The following is a 13,651-nucleotide window of genomic DNA, read 5'->3' as shown; positions in this document are numbered from 1 at the left end:
CAGAAAATCCAGAGAAATGTTCAGGGTAAGTTACATGACACAAGGGAGTCGGATTTTAACAGTTTGTCGTCAAGACCCTAGAATAACTGGAAAGCGTGGAAAAGGATATTGTTCAAATTAAGATTATTGGTGTGATAGCAACCATAGTTATTCATGAGATTGCTTTACAAGTGAAATACATAAAGCTCAAATCAGAGCAAAAAACAGCAAAGATGAACACAATTTTGGAAATGTTCTACTGTAATTACTTTATTACAATCTTGCACCTGATCATTCTTCACAGATTCTCTTGGGAAATAAGCAGTACAACAAATTTAATGTGTGGAATCACTAAAATCAATAACCTTTTGCAATATTCCTTGTGAATTTAATTGAATTAAAATCTGATGCAACAAATGTTTGCCTGCAATATTACAAGTAAAACGGCGTTCCATAATGGATAACCCTTTCCTGATCACTCAAAAGGATTATGTATCCACAGGCAGATATGTCCCATGTCTCTGAAGCCCACAGGAAGTCAAGCATAAAGTTTGCTTGGACTGCCTTCGTTCTCTCAGCACTGATGAAGTGCTGCAGTGTTGAACCAACACAAATGGTCTTGCAGCAAGCCACACATTAGTACTTAGGCTGGTAGATAGAGCCAGGTGTCTCACTGTCAATATGTTTTAGGTGGCAGGTGTGACATAGTAAATGTCCATTCAATGGATAACAACGGTGATCCTCCTCATCATTCAGCTCCATGCCACAGTCCTGAAAAAGGAAAACATTAACCCAAGGTTAGACTGAATGAAAACTTGCAATGGAGAAGCCTGGAATTTTCCATCAACTGTGTTGGCCAAGTGACTGGATTAAGGCTCGCAGGAAGAAAGGCCAAAATGAAACTGCACATATCTCTCATGAAGCCTGGCTTCATGAGAAGCCTAATCTTTCATTAACCTGGCTTGATCTGCTCTATTTTCTGTTCATTATTTAGAATTTCAATAGCTGCAGTTTGTTACAGAGGCAGCAGAGACAATTTATGAATAACACAGCCACCGGTGACAAAACTTAGTTATGAAGCGAAATTAACTTGGTTGGAATTTCTTCATTAAAAAAAGAGGAAGCCAATGGAAATTTAATTGTGAAAAAGAATCCCAGGTATGGTGAATAGTAAAGATCAATTCACATTCAGAGGGTTAATGATCTGGGAATAGAGATTTAAAATATTTGAAGAATGATCAGAACAGTGTTGAAAGAAATATGTTTATTAAAATGACGGGACCAAGACCTGAAAAATGACAGAGACATCAAAAGTACCTGCTCAATGCGAGACACTGGCTGAAAACTAGAAAATGAAATTCACCTGAATAGCTCTTCGTGAATGTGGATGTAAACGATGGCCTTTTAAGGCATTTGAATTATGTAAGTCTTTGGTGCTTGTATGGATTTAACCCCCTAATTCTCTGATCAAAATGTGCCCCTGCACACAAGCAAGAAATCCAGGGCATTGCTGGTTCCAGCTTTAAGTACTTTACTGTATTAGATATTTTATATTAAGTAGCAGGTAAATATACAAAATAGACTGCCACATGGATTATAATCCATGTAGCAGTCTCCAAGCTATTACATAAAAGGGCTTGCTAAGAATTTATTAAAGCATACTCCATAAATCCAACTGATCTGGATATAGTTATTTACATTAAACAGAAGAGTTCTCAAAGCAGAGAAGGTACCTATTGTCACACCCTGTTGCAAAAGGGCATAAGATTTAACACAAATAGCTATAAAGAGGCAATGAGAAAGAATTAGCAAATTATCTGAATTTGGGGTGCACTGTTTGATAGTAATTGTATAGGCAGCTGATAGGACACCATCAAAGTAACTTAAATGACGGGGGCGGGGGGGAAAATCACAGGAATGCCTGGATTGAGAAGGACATGCCTGGCTGGATTGCTCCTCAGACATGTTAGAGATTTAGAGGATAAACATGCTTTTCTCTGTCACGTGCAATCCTGAGATTACAGAAGGAGTGGTCACCCACATTAAGGTTCCCAGGACGCCAGCCTTACCCAAATTCCTTTGCAGATCCAGGACAAGTACACTCCACAGCAACACTGTGAAGTTCAAACAGGGCACTACTCCAGCAAGGGTCTTCAAACAAGAACTTCCTCTCACTAGTCATGGAGCCACAAAAGGTGATCAAAATTAACACACCTAGAACACCTACAGGAATTTGAATTCTGATTTTTCTCTGGTACTGTCAGTGTTCAACACTGATGGATTTAACTCTCAAAAATTTATTTATTAAGAGACAGCAGAGAACAAGCCCTTCTGGCCCTTCGAAGCACAGTCAGCAACCCCCATTTTAACCCTAGCTTAATCACAGGATTGTGATTGTGTTGGCTCGTGGCCTAGTGGGCAAGGCATCAGACTAGGAAGCTGAAGGTCACTGGTTCGAGCCTCAGCTGAGGCAGCGTGTTTGTGTCCTTGAGTAAGGCACTTAACAACACATTGCTCTGCGACGTCACCGGCAGCCAAGCTGCATGGGTTCTAGTGCCCTTCCCTTGGACAACATTGGTGGCGTGGAGAGGGGAAGGCCTGCAGCTTGGGCAACTACCGGTCTCCCATACAACCCTGCCCAGGCCTGCACCCTGGAAACTCCAGGCGCAGATCCATGGTCTCTCGAGACCGACAGATGCCACCATCACAATCACAGGAGAATTTACAATGACCAATTAACCTACCAACCTGCAAATCCTTGGACTGTGGGAGGAACCCTACAGAGAGAATGTACAAACTTAGAGTGGCAGGAAATGAACTCAAGGCACTGGTACTGTACAACGCTGAGCTAACCACTGCCATGTAAAGTTCTAAAATCGCCATTGATATGTTTATTCCCACAGAGTAATTGATGTTAAAATTGAACTTTGAGGATGGAAATTATTCAGGGGGCATTTGTAACACACATCATTTATCAAATGGTAAAGTATACCACCTTTCACATTAGATTAGGATTAATCATAACACTTCAAGTACACACAACAAAAGAGTTACAGTTTATTCCAGATACCCCCGGTCTGACACCAATTTGGCATCAATTACCATGGCTAAGTTGACTTTTAAAGTGCCAAGTGGTTAAATATATGACAGAAGAGGAGCAATGGTTAATCGAGATTAAAAAGTACTTGGCATCTGTTGCTTTGTACAAAATCCAACCATTTTCAGCAATATTCTCATAAGTCTGTGAACCATATTTAGTTAGTCAAATGGTCTATTACAACTTTGATCTCACTAAAGCATACAAAACTCTATGTTCTTGACAGGGCTGGTATTTCCCCTGGCTAGGGTGACTTGAACTAGAGGACCATCTCAAAAAAAAAGGGGAGCTAATCAAGGACTGAAATTTCTTCACCCAGAAGGTAACAAATCTTTGAAATCCTTTGCCCAAGGGACCGTAGAAACTCAATCACTAAGTATATTCTATAAATCAAATAAGAAGTCAATGCAGGAAATTGGCAATGAAATGCCAATTTTATTGAATGGTGGAACAGGCATGTAACGTGATAAGAATTTTAAGTTACACGAGAGATGCTGGTAGTGTCTTGTTGGGTGGGTTGAAAACATTAGTATTCTATTATTTAACAACAAAATTAAAATTATCAACTTGCAATTAATTTTCATTTGCTTTTCAGGAGATATCTACAAGCTCTGTAAAATCATTTTATTTTTAAAATCACCCTCCGGGACCTTTTGCTAACCATTAAAAATCTGTCTCACATCCTTGGCAGTTCTGCTAATTAGTTCCTTTCTTTCTGCTCTATTTAAACTCACCAGGATTTTGTATATCGTTATCAAATCCCATAGCAAATGTTGCTGCTGTGAGGACAGTAACCATGACAGACTATCCTGATTGGACGTTGTTGGTTTCAGATACAGATCTTAACATCTCTCTTCATGCAATGATATTTGAGACGTGAGAATCGCATTATACCTTTTATTCTTCAATATTCAAACACAATAATTTTAAAGTTTGATAGTTTACATGACAAGTAGAAGTAGCAAAAGGCATTTGGCCTGATGAGCATGTAACAACTCCGTAGAACAGGGGTTCCCAACCTGGTGTCCATGGGCCCCTCAGTAAACGGTAGGGGGTCCAAGGCATTAAAACAAGTTTGGGAACCCCTGCTCTAGAATATTACTTCCTAATCTATTCTTTCCTGAGACACTCATGCCTTTCCTGATCCCAGATCTGCACCTGGATTCTTACATTTTCTTGCAATTAAAATAGACATACCTCACATCGATAGCATTCCACATGATAATCCTTATCCATGGACACAACACGAATTGTTTCATCAGATCCCTATGGATACAATAAAATTGGTGTTTATATACTTAGCATTAACTTACTCCCCTTCAAAACGCCTCATATTCAATGATGAGAGCAACAAGGGATATTGCTGGCTGGGACATGAGGGATGGCTCTCTAGTTTCTCTGGTAACTGCCACAGTTACTCAAGTCCACCTGGGAAGGATAGACGGGTCACAGTCACTCAAAATGTTGGAGGAACTCAGCAGGCCAGGCAGCATCTATGAAACACAGTACAGTTGACATTTTGGGCCAGAACCCTTCATCAGGCCTGGAGAAAAAACAGAGGTCAGAGTAAGAAAGTGGGGGCAGGGGAGGAAGAAATATAAGGTGGTCGGTGATAGATGAAACCGGGAGAGGGAGAGGGATGAAGTAAAGAGCTGGGAAGTCATTCGGTGAGAGAGATACAGAGCTGGAGAAGAGGGAATCTGACAGGAGAGAACAGAAGGCCATGGAAGAAAGGGAAGGGGAAAGAGCACCAGAGGCAGGTAATGGGTAGGTAAGAAGATAAAGTAAGAGAGGAAAATGGGAATGGGGAATGGTGGGGGGGGGAGGGAGGTGTCATTACCAGAAGTTCGAAAAAGCGATGTTCATACCATCAGGTTGGAAGCTACCCAGACGGAATACAAGGTGTTGGCCCTCCAACCCAGGTGTGGCCTCATTGCGACAGTATAGGCAGCCATGGACCGACATGTCAGAATGGGAATGGGAAGGAGAATTAAAATGGGAGGCCACTGGATGATCCCACTTTTTCCGGCTGATGGAACACAGGTGCCTGGCAAAGCAGTCATCCAATCTACATCAGGCTTCACCTCTCCCTTCCTTTTCTAGCCCTTTATCTCTTTCACCAATCAACTTCCCAGCTCTTTACTTCACCCCTCCCCCTCTCCCAGTTTCACCTGTCACCCACTCCCTTGTATTTCTTCTTCCCCTCCCCCCACCTTCTTATTCTGACTTCTCACCTCTTTTTCCAGTCCTGATGGAAACTCTTTACTTCCCCCCCCCCCCCCCCCCATAGATGCTTAGATGCTGCCTGGCTTGGTGAGTTCTAACAGCATTTTATGTGTGTTGCTTAGATTTACAGCATCTGCAGATTTCCCCTTGTTTTTGATGATTCCCTTTTCCAGTTCTGACAAAGGGCATCAAACTGAAAAGTTTACTGTTTATCTCTTTCCACAGATGCTGTCTGACCTTGAGTGTTTCCAGCATTTTCTGTTTTCAGACTTCTAGTAACTGCATTATTCACCTCCATTTCCATCACATGTTCTTCATCTGACTTTCCTTTATTTATTTGAGTTGTGGCTTCATGAGGTCACTATTTATTGCCTAAGCTTAAACGAGGAACTAAGAATCATCAACATTCTTACCAGCCAGACCAGTTAAGTAAATCAGTTTCCCTTTGCGAAAGCATGAACCAAATAGATTTTATGAAAAGTTGGTTAATTATCATCTATTAGTAGCTTGTTCTGATTATTTAAATCAGCAATTAAACTGTGGATGGATTTAAATTAATTTAGACTATCCTTCCATTCTTTGGGTCCCATAATTTAACAACTATGCCAACATATCACTTTTTATGAATATTGAAAATTGTTAGCATTACGTTTGGACAGGCCAGAGATCAGAGGACAACAAACATATACAACTTTACAGCAATTCGGCCATTCAAGGCTCCTTCACTGAACTGCCAAGTGATTAACTATACAACAAGGCGAGAAAGTGGTCTCCTATTAATAAAGGGCTTTCTCATAGACCAGCATGGCACGAGCACAGCAAATCAGTAAAATATGTGTACTTCACTTCATCAGCAGTGGAGTTGAACATTATACCAGAGAGAAAAAATATTTTCAGTGCAATACTGACCTCTGCAGGAAGAATAGCCTGGCCACATGCTGCACACTTCGGAGCCAATACTCTGAAAGGGAGAGAATGTACATCACTGGATATATAATGCACATGAATTTCATAGCACTGGATGCTTCTCAGACCAAACATTATGCTAGAGCTGTTATGTGTTTTAAATGGTGCAGAATATTATGATTAGTTTTAGAGTGCTGATGAAAAGTCGTTGATCTGAAATGTCACCAACTTCTCTATCCACCGACACCACCTGTTCTGCTGAGAATCACAGCATTTTCCAATTTAACCTTTTTAATATTCACATTCCACATGAAAACATTCACTGAAATTTAAATGCTTTTGAAATATTCTCATCTCTGCCTCGCAAAAAAACCCCAGCAAATTCTACAGAATTACCGTCCCAGCAACTGTCTTCTCCTGAAGATGTATTTTACATTTGCTTGTTTCCTTTCTAATTAGGGCCACATATTCAACTGACAGTAGCTAAATAATATTCATACAGAAACAGCAAACTTATGCAAAAGTAAAATGCCTCTCAGCCACCCTGCCCAAGATTAACTCATACCAGTCTTAAAAGCAATTATCCAAAGTAGGACTGGGTATCTTCGTGCCACTTTATTTCTGTGCACTTTTTGCAAGTAAAACACAAGCAATTTGGATAATAGTAACCATTCAACCTGTCCTACATCTCTTCCCCTGTCAATAGAGAAGTCAGCAGCAAGTAACTCTTTACAGAGCAGCAATGGGGGTTCCATTCCTGTTGCAGTCTGGAAGGAATTTAAATGTTCTCCCTGTGGCCACATGATTTTCTTCTGGGTGCTCCGGTTTCCTCCCACATTCCACAGGCACACGTACTGTTTGGAGTTAGTAAGTTGTGGACGTCCTATGTTACCACTGAAAGCATGGCAATATTGACAGGCTCACCCAGCACATCCTCTGACTGTGTTGGTTGTTTATGCAAACAACACATTTCCCTGCATGTTCCCATGTACATACGACAAAACTAATCTTACACTCTCATCTTACAATAAAAACCAGACACAATCATAAAAACTGAACAAGCCACGCATTAGTTTCACATTAGTTGAACAGGTAATGTGCTACAATAAAACTTCTGAAATAAGACCCAATAAATTCTGTTGCTGATAACATTTTACCAGAACTGGCTTCTGATAATTACTAATAATGATAAGGTATTAAAGTTTGGTCCACATGCGCAAGAACAAAATTACACGCATGCACAGACGGAAAGAAAAACACATACTCACACTCAGAAACCCAGATCTGTGCTTAAAGCTACAAACACTGCTTCTATCATTAAGAAATTCTTCCACTGGGACTCTCTCACACACACAATGATATTGAAAATTATTTATTAAAATACTTTCCATCTGCAATTGTTATCCTAATTAGAACCAGATGGTGGCAGCAAAGTTGCCAGCTGGTCGTTCACTATTAATTGTTTATTGGTATCTGAACAACAGTTGTAATTAAACAAATCAGTAGAAACAAAAAGGGGCGACATGAATTCTCCTTCATAACCCCCAAGATAAAAGAACAAATGACCGAATATTCCAAAAGTCAATAAATGCCACTGAAAACCTTCTGTCACAGTTAAAGCATCAACTGGGACGGTTTATGTCTATTTTCTCTCAAAGGAAATTCAAGCAAATTTTACAATTTTAGGCTTTTGGTGACAATCAACACCTACCTGGAACTGGATCCAGTATAGCACACAGCATCTTCCATCCCTAAATACAGAGATTCTGTAGATGCTGGACGTCCAGAATAACACACACAAAACGACAAGAGGAACCCTGCAGGTCAAGCAGCATCTATGGAGAGGAATATACGGCCGACATTTCGGTCCAAGACGCTTAATTTCAGGACCCTTCAATAGCTCTGACAAAGGGTCTCAACCTGAAACATTGGCTTTTTGGTCCTCTCCATCAAAGCTCTATGACCTGCTGAGTCCCTCCAGTGTTTTGTGTATCTTCCGTCCATAACATACAGATTATCCTCCTCTATCTGCTTGGGGCAATGTCTAGCATGCCAAGTTTGTCCTGGAAGCTAAACTTATTATTCACAAAATATAAATTAAGGACACATTAGCTCTATTACATTTCCTTATGTTCCAGCTCGTCATATTCTTTATCACTTGATTTTGCAACAAGTGAAAATATTTTTTGCTCCAGATTATTTTGGAACCTCACCCTGCTGGCATTGCGTTGGGCTGATCTGCTGGCAGGGATCACTCTTTTCCCTCATTATCACAACTACACCAGCCAAACAAAGAAAATATTGAGGACAGAGGTCAAGCAGTAAACTTTAGACCACAAGACCATAAGATATAGGAGCAGAAGTAGGCGATTCAGCCCATTGAGTCTGCTCTGCCATTCAATCATGGGCTGATCCAATTCTTCCAGTCATCCCCACTCCCCTGCCTTCTCCCATACCCTTTGATGCCCTGGCTAATAAGAAACTACCTCTGCCTTAACTGCACCCAATGACTTGGCCTCCACAGCCACTCATGGCAATAAATTCCACAGATTTACCACCCTCTGACTAAAGTAATTTCTCCGCATCTCTGTTCTAAATGGATGTCCTTCAATCCTGAAGTCATGCCCGCTTGTCCTAGACTCCCCTCCCATGGGAAATAACTTTGCCATATCTAATCTGTTCAGGCCTTTTAACATTTGGAATGCTTCTATGAGATACCCTCCTCGTTCTCCTGAACTCCAGGGAATATAGCCCAAGAGCTGACAGACGTTCCTTATACAGTAACCCTTTCATTCCTGGAATCATTCTCATGAATCTTCTCTGAACCCTCTCCAACGTCAGTATATCCTTCCTAAAATAAGGAATTTGCCTTCTTCACCACTGATTCAACCAGGAGATTAACCTTTAGGGTATCCTGCACAAGGTCCCTTTACATCTCTGCATTTTGAATTCTCTCCCTAAATAATAGTCTGCCCATTTATTTCTTCCACCAAAATGCATGACAATATACTTTCCAACATTGTTATTTCATTTGCCACTTCATTGCCCATTCCCCTAAACTAAGTCTTTCCACAGGCTCTGTTTCCTCAACACCACCCGCTCCTGCGCCTACCTTTGTATCATCAGCAAATTTAGCCAATAATCCATTAATCCCATAGTCCAAATCATTAACATACTTCGTAAAAAGCAGCGGTCCGAACACCGACCCCTGTGGAACTCCATTGGTAACCGGCAGCCAGCCAGTATAGGATCCCTTTATTCCCACTTTATTTTCTGCAGATCAGTCAATGCTCCACCCATGCTAGTAACTTCCCTGTAATTCCATGGGCTCTTATCTTGCTAAGGAGCCTCATGTGTGGCACCTTGTCAAAGGCCTTCTAAAAAACCAAGTACACCATGTCTACCCGGCTTGTAACTTTACTTTAGCTCTGGCGAGACCTTTTCCCTCCCCACAAATGCTCTCTATAACCTGCTTCAAGTCTCCAGCATCTTACTTGGTTGATACAAAGACAAAATCTGGCCAATAACTCAAGTCAAAAGTGAGGTTTTATTGCTCTTTCAATCAAAACAACTCTCACATTTAATTTGCTCTAACTATGCTTAGCTTGGAGGAAAAAAAAAAGCATCTAATTTACTCAATTCCAATCAATGTCTTTGAAAATAAAATACAGAACCTTTAACAAACTCCATATCTATATTTTTTAATTCACATTAATACAAGATGTTAGGATATTCCACTTTTTAAAAAAAAAACTGATTTTCCTATAAATTCTGGATGATACATCTTATTTTAAATGTGCTCAGAGGTAATAGATGACTTAAGACTATTTAACCAGGATAGTATTGAGATTCTGACAAAAGCATTCGGTTAAATTAATAACACGAGTTTCTTAAAATTGTTATAGCTGGGGGTGGTAGTGGGAATAAGCTCCCACCACCATTAAATGCTCTCAATGGCATGCACCTCAAATAGCCTCTGACAACAAAGTCCAGCTCGTGGAGTTCACAAGTGACTTAGCTACTAAGCCCAGCAGAACCATTTCTACTGACAGGGGAAAAGGCAAAGGCATGTAACTGGTGCCTTAAACCAGTCACTTCAGGCAGATGTGCTCAAGATGAGAGGTATTGATCATGTGGATAGTCAGAGGCTCCCCCCCCCCCCCCCCCCACCCCCAAGGCTGAAAAGGCACACACAAGAGGGCACAGTTTTAAGGTGCTTGAAAGTAGGTACAGAGGAGATGTCAGGGGCAAGTTATTTTTTTGTTTTACGCAGAGAGTGTTGAGTGTGTGAAATAGGCTGCCGGTGACGGTGGTAGAGGCGGGTACGACAGGTTCTTTTAAGAGTCTCCTGGACAGGTACATGGAGCTTAGAAAAATAGAGAGCTATGGGTAACCCTAGGTAATTTTAAAGGTAAGGACATGTTAGGCACAGCTTTGTGGGTCAAAGGGCCTGTATTGTGCTGTAGGTTTTCTAGGTGGCTTGTCAGCCATGGTTGTCAGCTTATCTAGAAGAAAATCTCTGATTTCAACCCACCGTTGCCTTGCAGCTAACCGACTCACAGGGAAGGCTTCGGGAGTAAACCCTGACAGAAGAATCCAGAGCTGGAGTCCCTACACTGAGTTTAACACAGACAGGCAACTCCTGCAATGCTGCTGGCGCCAAATTGTATCGGTCTCTGCCATTCCTTTAGGCTCATCAGATGTATGGAGAGGGGGAGCTTGCTACATGGACAACAACTTGCTCTCCTTCTTGAACCACCCTGGCTTGTGACACAACGTAGCTAGGACACAACATCCATGCTCGACCCTGACTGACGGAGGCCTTGTCATCCCATTAACAAGTGAAAATATGCAGATGCTGGAAATCCAAAGCAACACACACAAAATGCTGCAGGAATTCAGCAGGCCAGGCAGCATCTGTGGTTAAATCATTCCTTTCTATTACTGATTATTTAGATGGTCTATCAATTGTTGTCTTGCATAAAGAATTCCGGGATACTGAGGTAATGAAAGCATAACCATCTTCGTTCGGGAAGGAATTTGGAGGCAATACTGTTAGAGAGAGATTGCTAAGAGAGGGCAAGTGGATAGAAACATAGAAAATGTACAGCACAATACAGGCCCTTCAGCTCACAATGCTGTGCCAAATGTGTACTTATTTTAGAAATTACCTAGGGTTACCCATAGGCCTCTATTTTTCTAAGCTCTATGTACCTATCCAGGAGTCTCTTACAAGACCCTATCGTATCCACCTCCACTAACATTGCCAGCAGCCCATTCCATGCACTCACCACCTTCTGCGTAAAAAACCCGCCCCCCGACATCTCCTCTGTACCTACTTCCAAGCACCTTAAAACTGTGGCCTCGCATGCTAGCCATTTTAGCCTGGGAAAAGCCCTCAACTATCAACACAATCAATGCCTCTCATCAATTTCTACACCTCTATCAGGTCACCTCTCATCCTCTGTAGCTCCAAGGAGAAAAGGCCAAGTTCACTCAACCTATTCTAATAGGGCATGCTCCCCAATCCAGGCAACATCCTTGTAAATCTCCTCTGCACCCTTTCTATGGCTTCCACATCCTTCCTGTAGTGAGGTGATGATAAAGTTTTTGGAGGAGAGGTGGTTGAATATTGACCACCTCTCTAGGACATTAGGGATGGGTAATGATTGCTACCTGTCATTGCAAAGACACATTTTTAAACAAAAGATGGATTTAAAACTACATACAGTGGAGTGGCACATGAGTGAATCTTCTCAGAACTGGTAGAAATGGGTAAAGACGCCCCATATAATGTCCTATGATCAGTTCTCTTTTCTGTATTTAATTTAACAGATCATTGGAGCCAGCCCTACAGTGAAATTGCGACATACTTCTACAGAGCGTGGCAGAGATTTGGAATTCTCTTACAGACATCAATTGATGCTTCATCACTTATTAAATTAAAACCAGATTTTTGTTAACCAAAGACATTACGAACGGCAGAGGAAAGATAGGTTGATGGAGTTATTTCATGTACAGAGCATTATCAATTAAATGGCATAACAAGCTAAAGGGCTGTACACCTTCCATTTCTTTGTATTAAGAACAGAAAGTTCACAAGGTGAACAGTACAGATGATCAAGTTCTTGCTACTCCCAAAATGAACTCCTTTTAGGGGCAATCCATTGACACAACTCCAACCTCCTATAACAATAATCAAGCCCCAAGCTTCCCTGCACTATTCACATTATAGGGCTCCTACCCTCCAGTGAAAAGCCCTGTAGGCAGCCTTGCTTTCTAATCAACGTAGTGATGAAAGGAAAGAGTATGCATTTTCTTTCAAATGGCAATGAGCGAACACACACACACACACACACACACACACACACACACGTGAAAACAACAGCATTACATCAGTATTCAATAAATGATTGATGTTCTTACTTATGGTAATCTTTGATGCAGTAGATCTTGTTCTCTGTATCTACAGTGAATGGCACCCCATCTAGGCACTCATTGCAGATGACACAGCGAAAACAACCAGGGTGATAAGACTTGCCCAAGGCCTGAAGGATCTAACACACAAAACATGAATCTTTGATAAGAGACAAGCTGCAGTCACTCTGAGGGGAAAAGAATTAAAAAATCCCTGCAATATGTAGCAAGTCGCAATTTAAAGTTAAACTTCTGGTCAGGACTTTTACCGATTTTCCAATATTATAGCAATTTTAAATGAACAGCCATTCAAACCTGCATTAGATATAGCTTGAAAGATCATCAACTGGCAATGCCATATTTCTTTCTTCACATGTGGTGTCTATTCCCCATTACTGTAATGTTTCCTATCTCAGTTTCAGAACTTTACCCCCCCCCCCCCTTCACATTCATCTCCTCATAAGAGCTGAGTTACAATGGACAAACTCTATTGCCTTCTCTCTGTTGTCACCAGGCTGTCTCACAGTTAAAAGTGACCTGGATTTGATCCTGACCTCTCCTCCTGCCTGAGAGGAGTTTGAACATTATCTGTGACTGCATGGGCTTCCTCCCGATTCTTTCATTTCCTCCCACGTCCCAATGGCATTCAGCTTAATAGAACGATTGGCTGGAAAAGGGGCTCTAATGTGCAGGAGAGTGATACAACCCTGGATGAATTTGACAGGAATGTAGGACAATTAAAATGAGTTTAGTGTAGGAAAAGTGAACAGGCTTGACGGTCAACATGGATTTGGTCGGCCAAAGGACTTATTTTAAGACCACAAGATACTGGAGCAAAATTAGGCTGTTCAGCCAGTTGAGTCTGCTCCACCATTCCTTCGAGGTTGATTTATTATCCCACTCAACACCATTCTCTGTCTTCTCCCCATAACCTTTGACACCCTTCCTGATCGAGAACCTATCACCTTCTGCTATATATACACAATCATGTGGTATTTACCAGCCTCTGGCAAAAGAAATTTCTCT

General features: G+C 41.3%; 1 protein-coding gene across 3 annotated transcripts in view; it reads right to left on the bottom strand.

Moving 5' to 3' along the window:
* Positions 1 to 229: 229 nt before the first annotated feature.
* The window catches only part of limd1a (LIM domains containing 1a), a 48,423-nt gene continuing 35,001 nt past the window's right edge, over positions 230 to 13,651 (bottom strand). For all 3 annotated transcript variants that reach the window (XM_059945183.1, XM_059945185.1, XM_059945184.1), the window contains 4 exons: positions 12,635 to 12,765; positions 6,212 to 6,263; positions 4,274 to 4,342; positions 230 to 750 (listed from right to left, as the gene is read on the bottom strand). In XM_059945183.1, coding sequence (XP_059801166.1) covers positions 616 to 750; positions 4,274 to 4,342; positions 6,212 to 6,263; positions 12,635 to 12,765 — 387 coding nt within the window. In that variant the 3' untranslated portion in view covers positions 230 to 615. The remainder of the gene's footprint in view (positions 751 to 4,273; positions 4,343 to 6,211; positions 6,264 to 12,634; positions 12,766 to 13,651) is intronic.

Source organism: Hypanus sabinus, chromosome 20 (genome assembly GCF_030144855.1).
Source record: "Hypanus sabinus isolate sHypSab1 chromosome 20, sHypSab1.hap1, whole genome shotgun sequence".
NCBI lineage: Eukaryota > Metazoa > Chordata > Chondrichthyes > Myliobatiformes > Dasyatidae > Hypanus > Hypanus sabinus.
The sequence above is the reverse complement of the archived record's forward strand: the minus strand, read 5'-3'. Positions and strand labels throughout refer to the sequence as shown.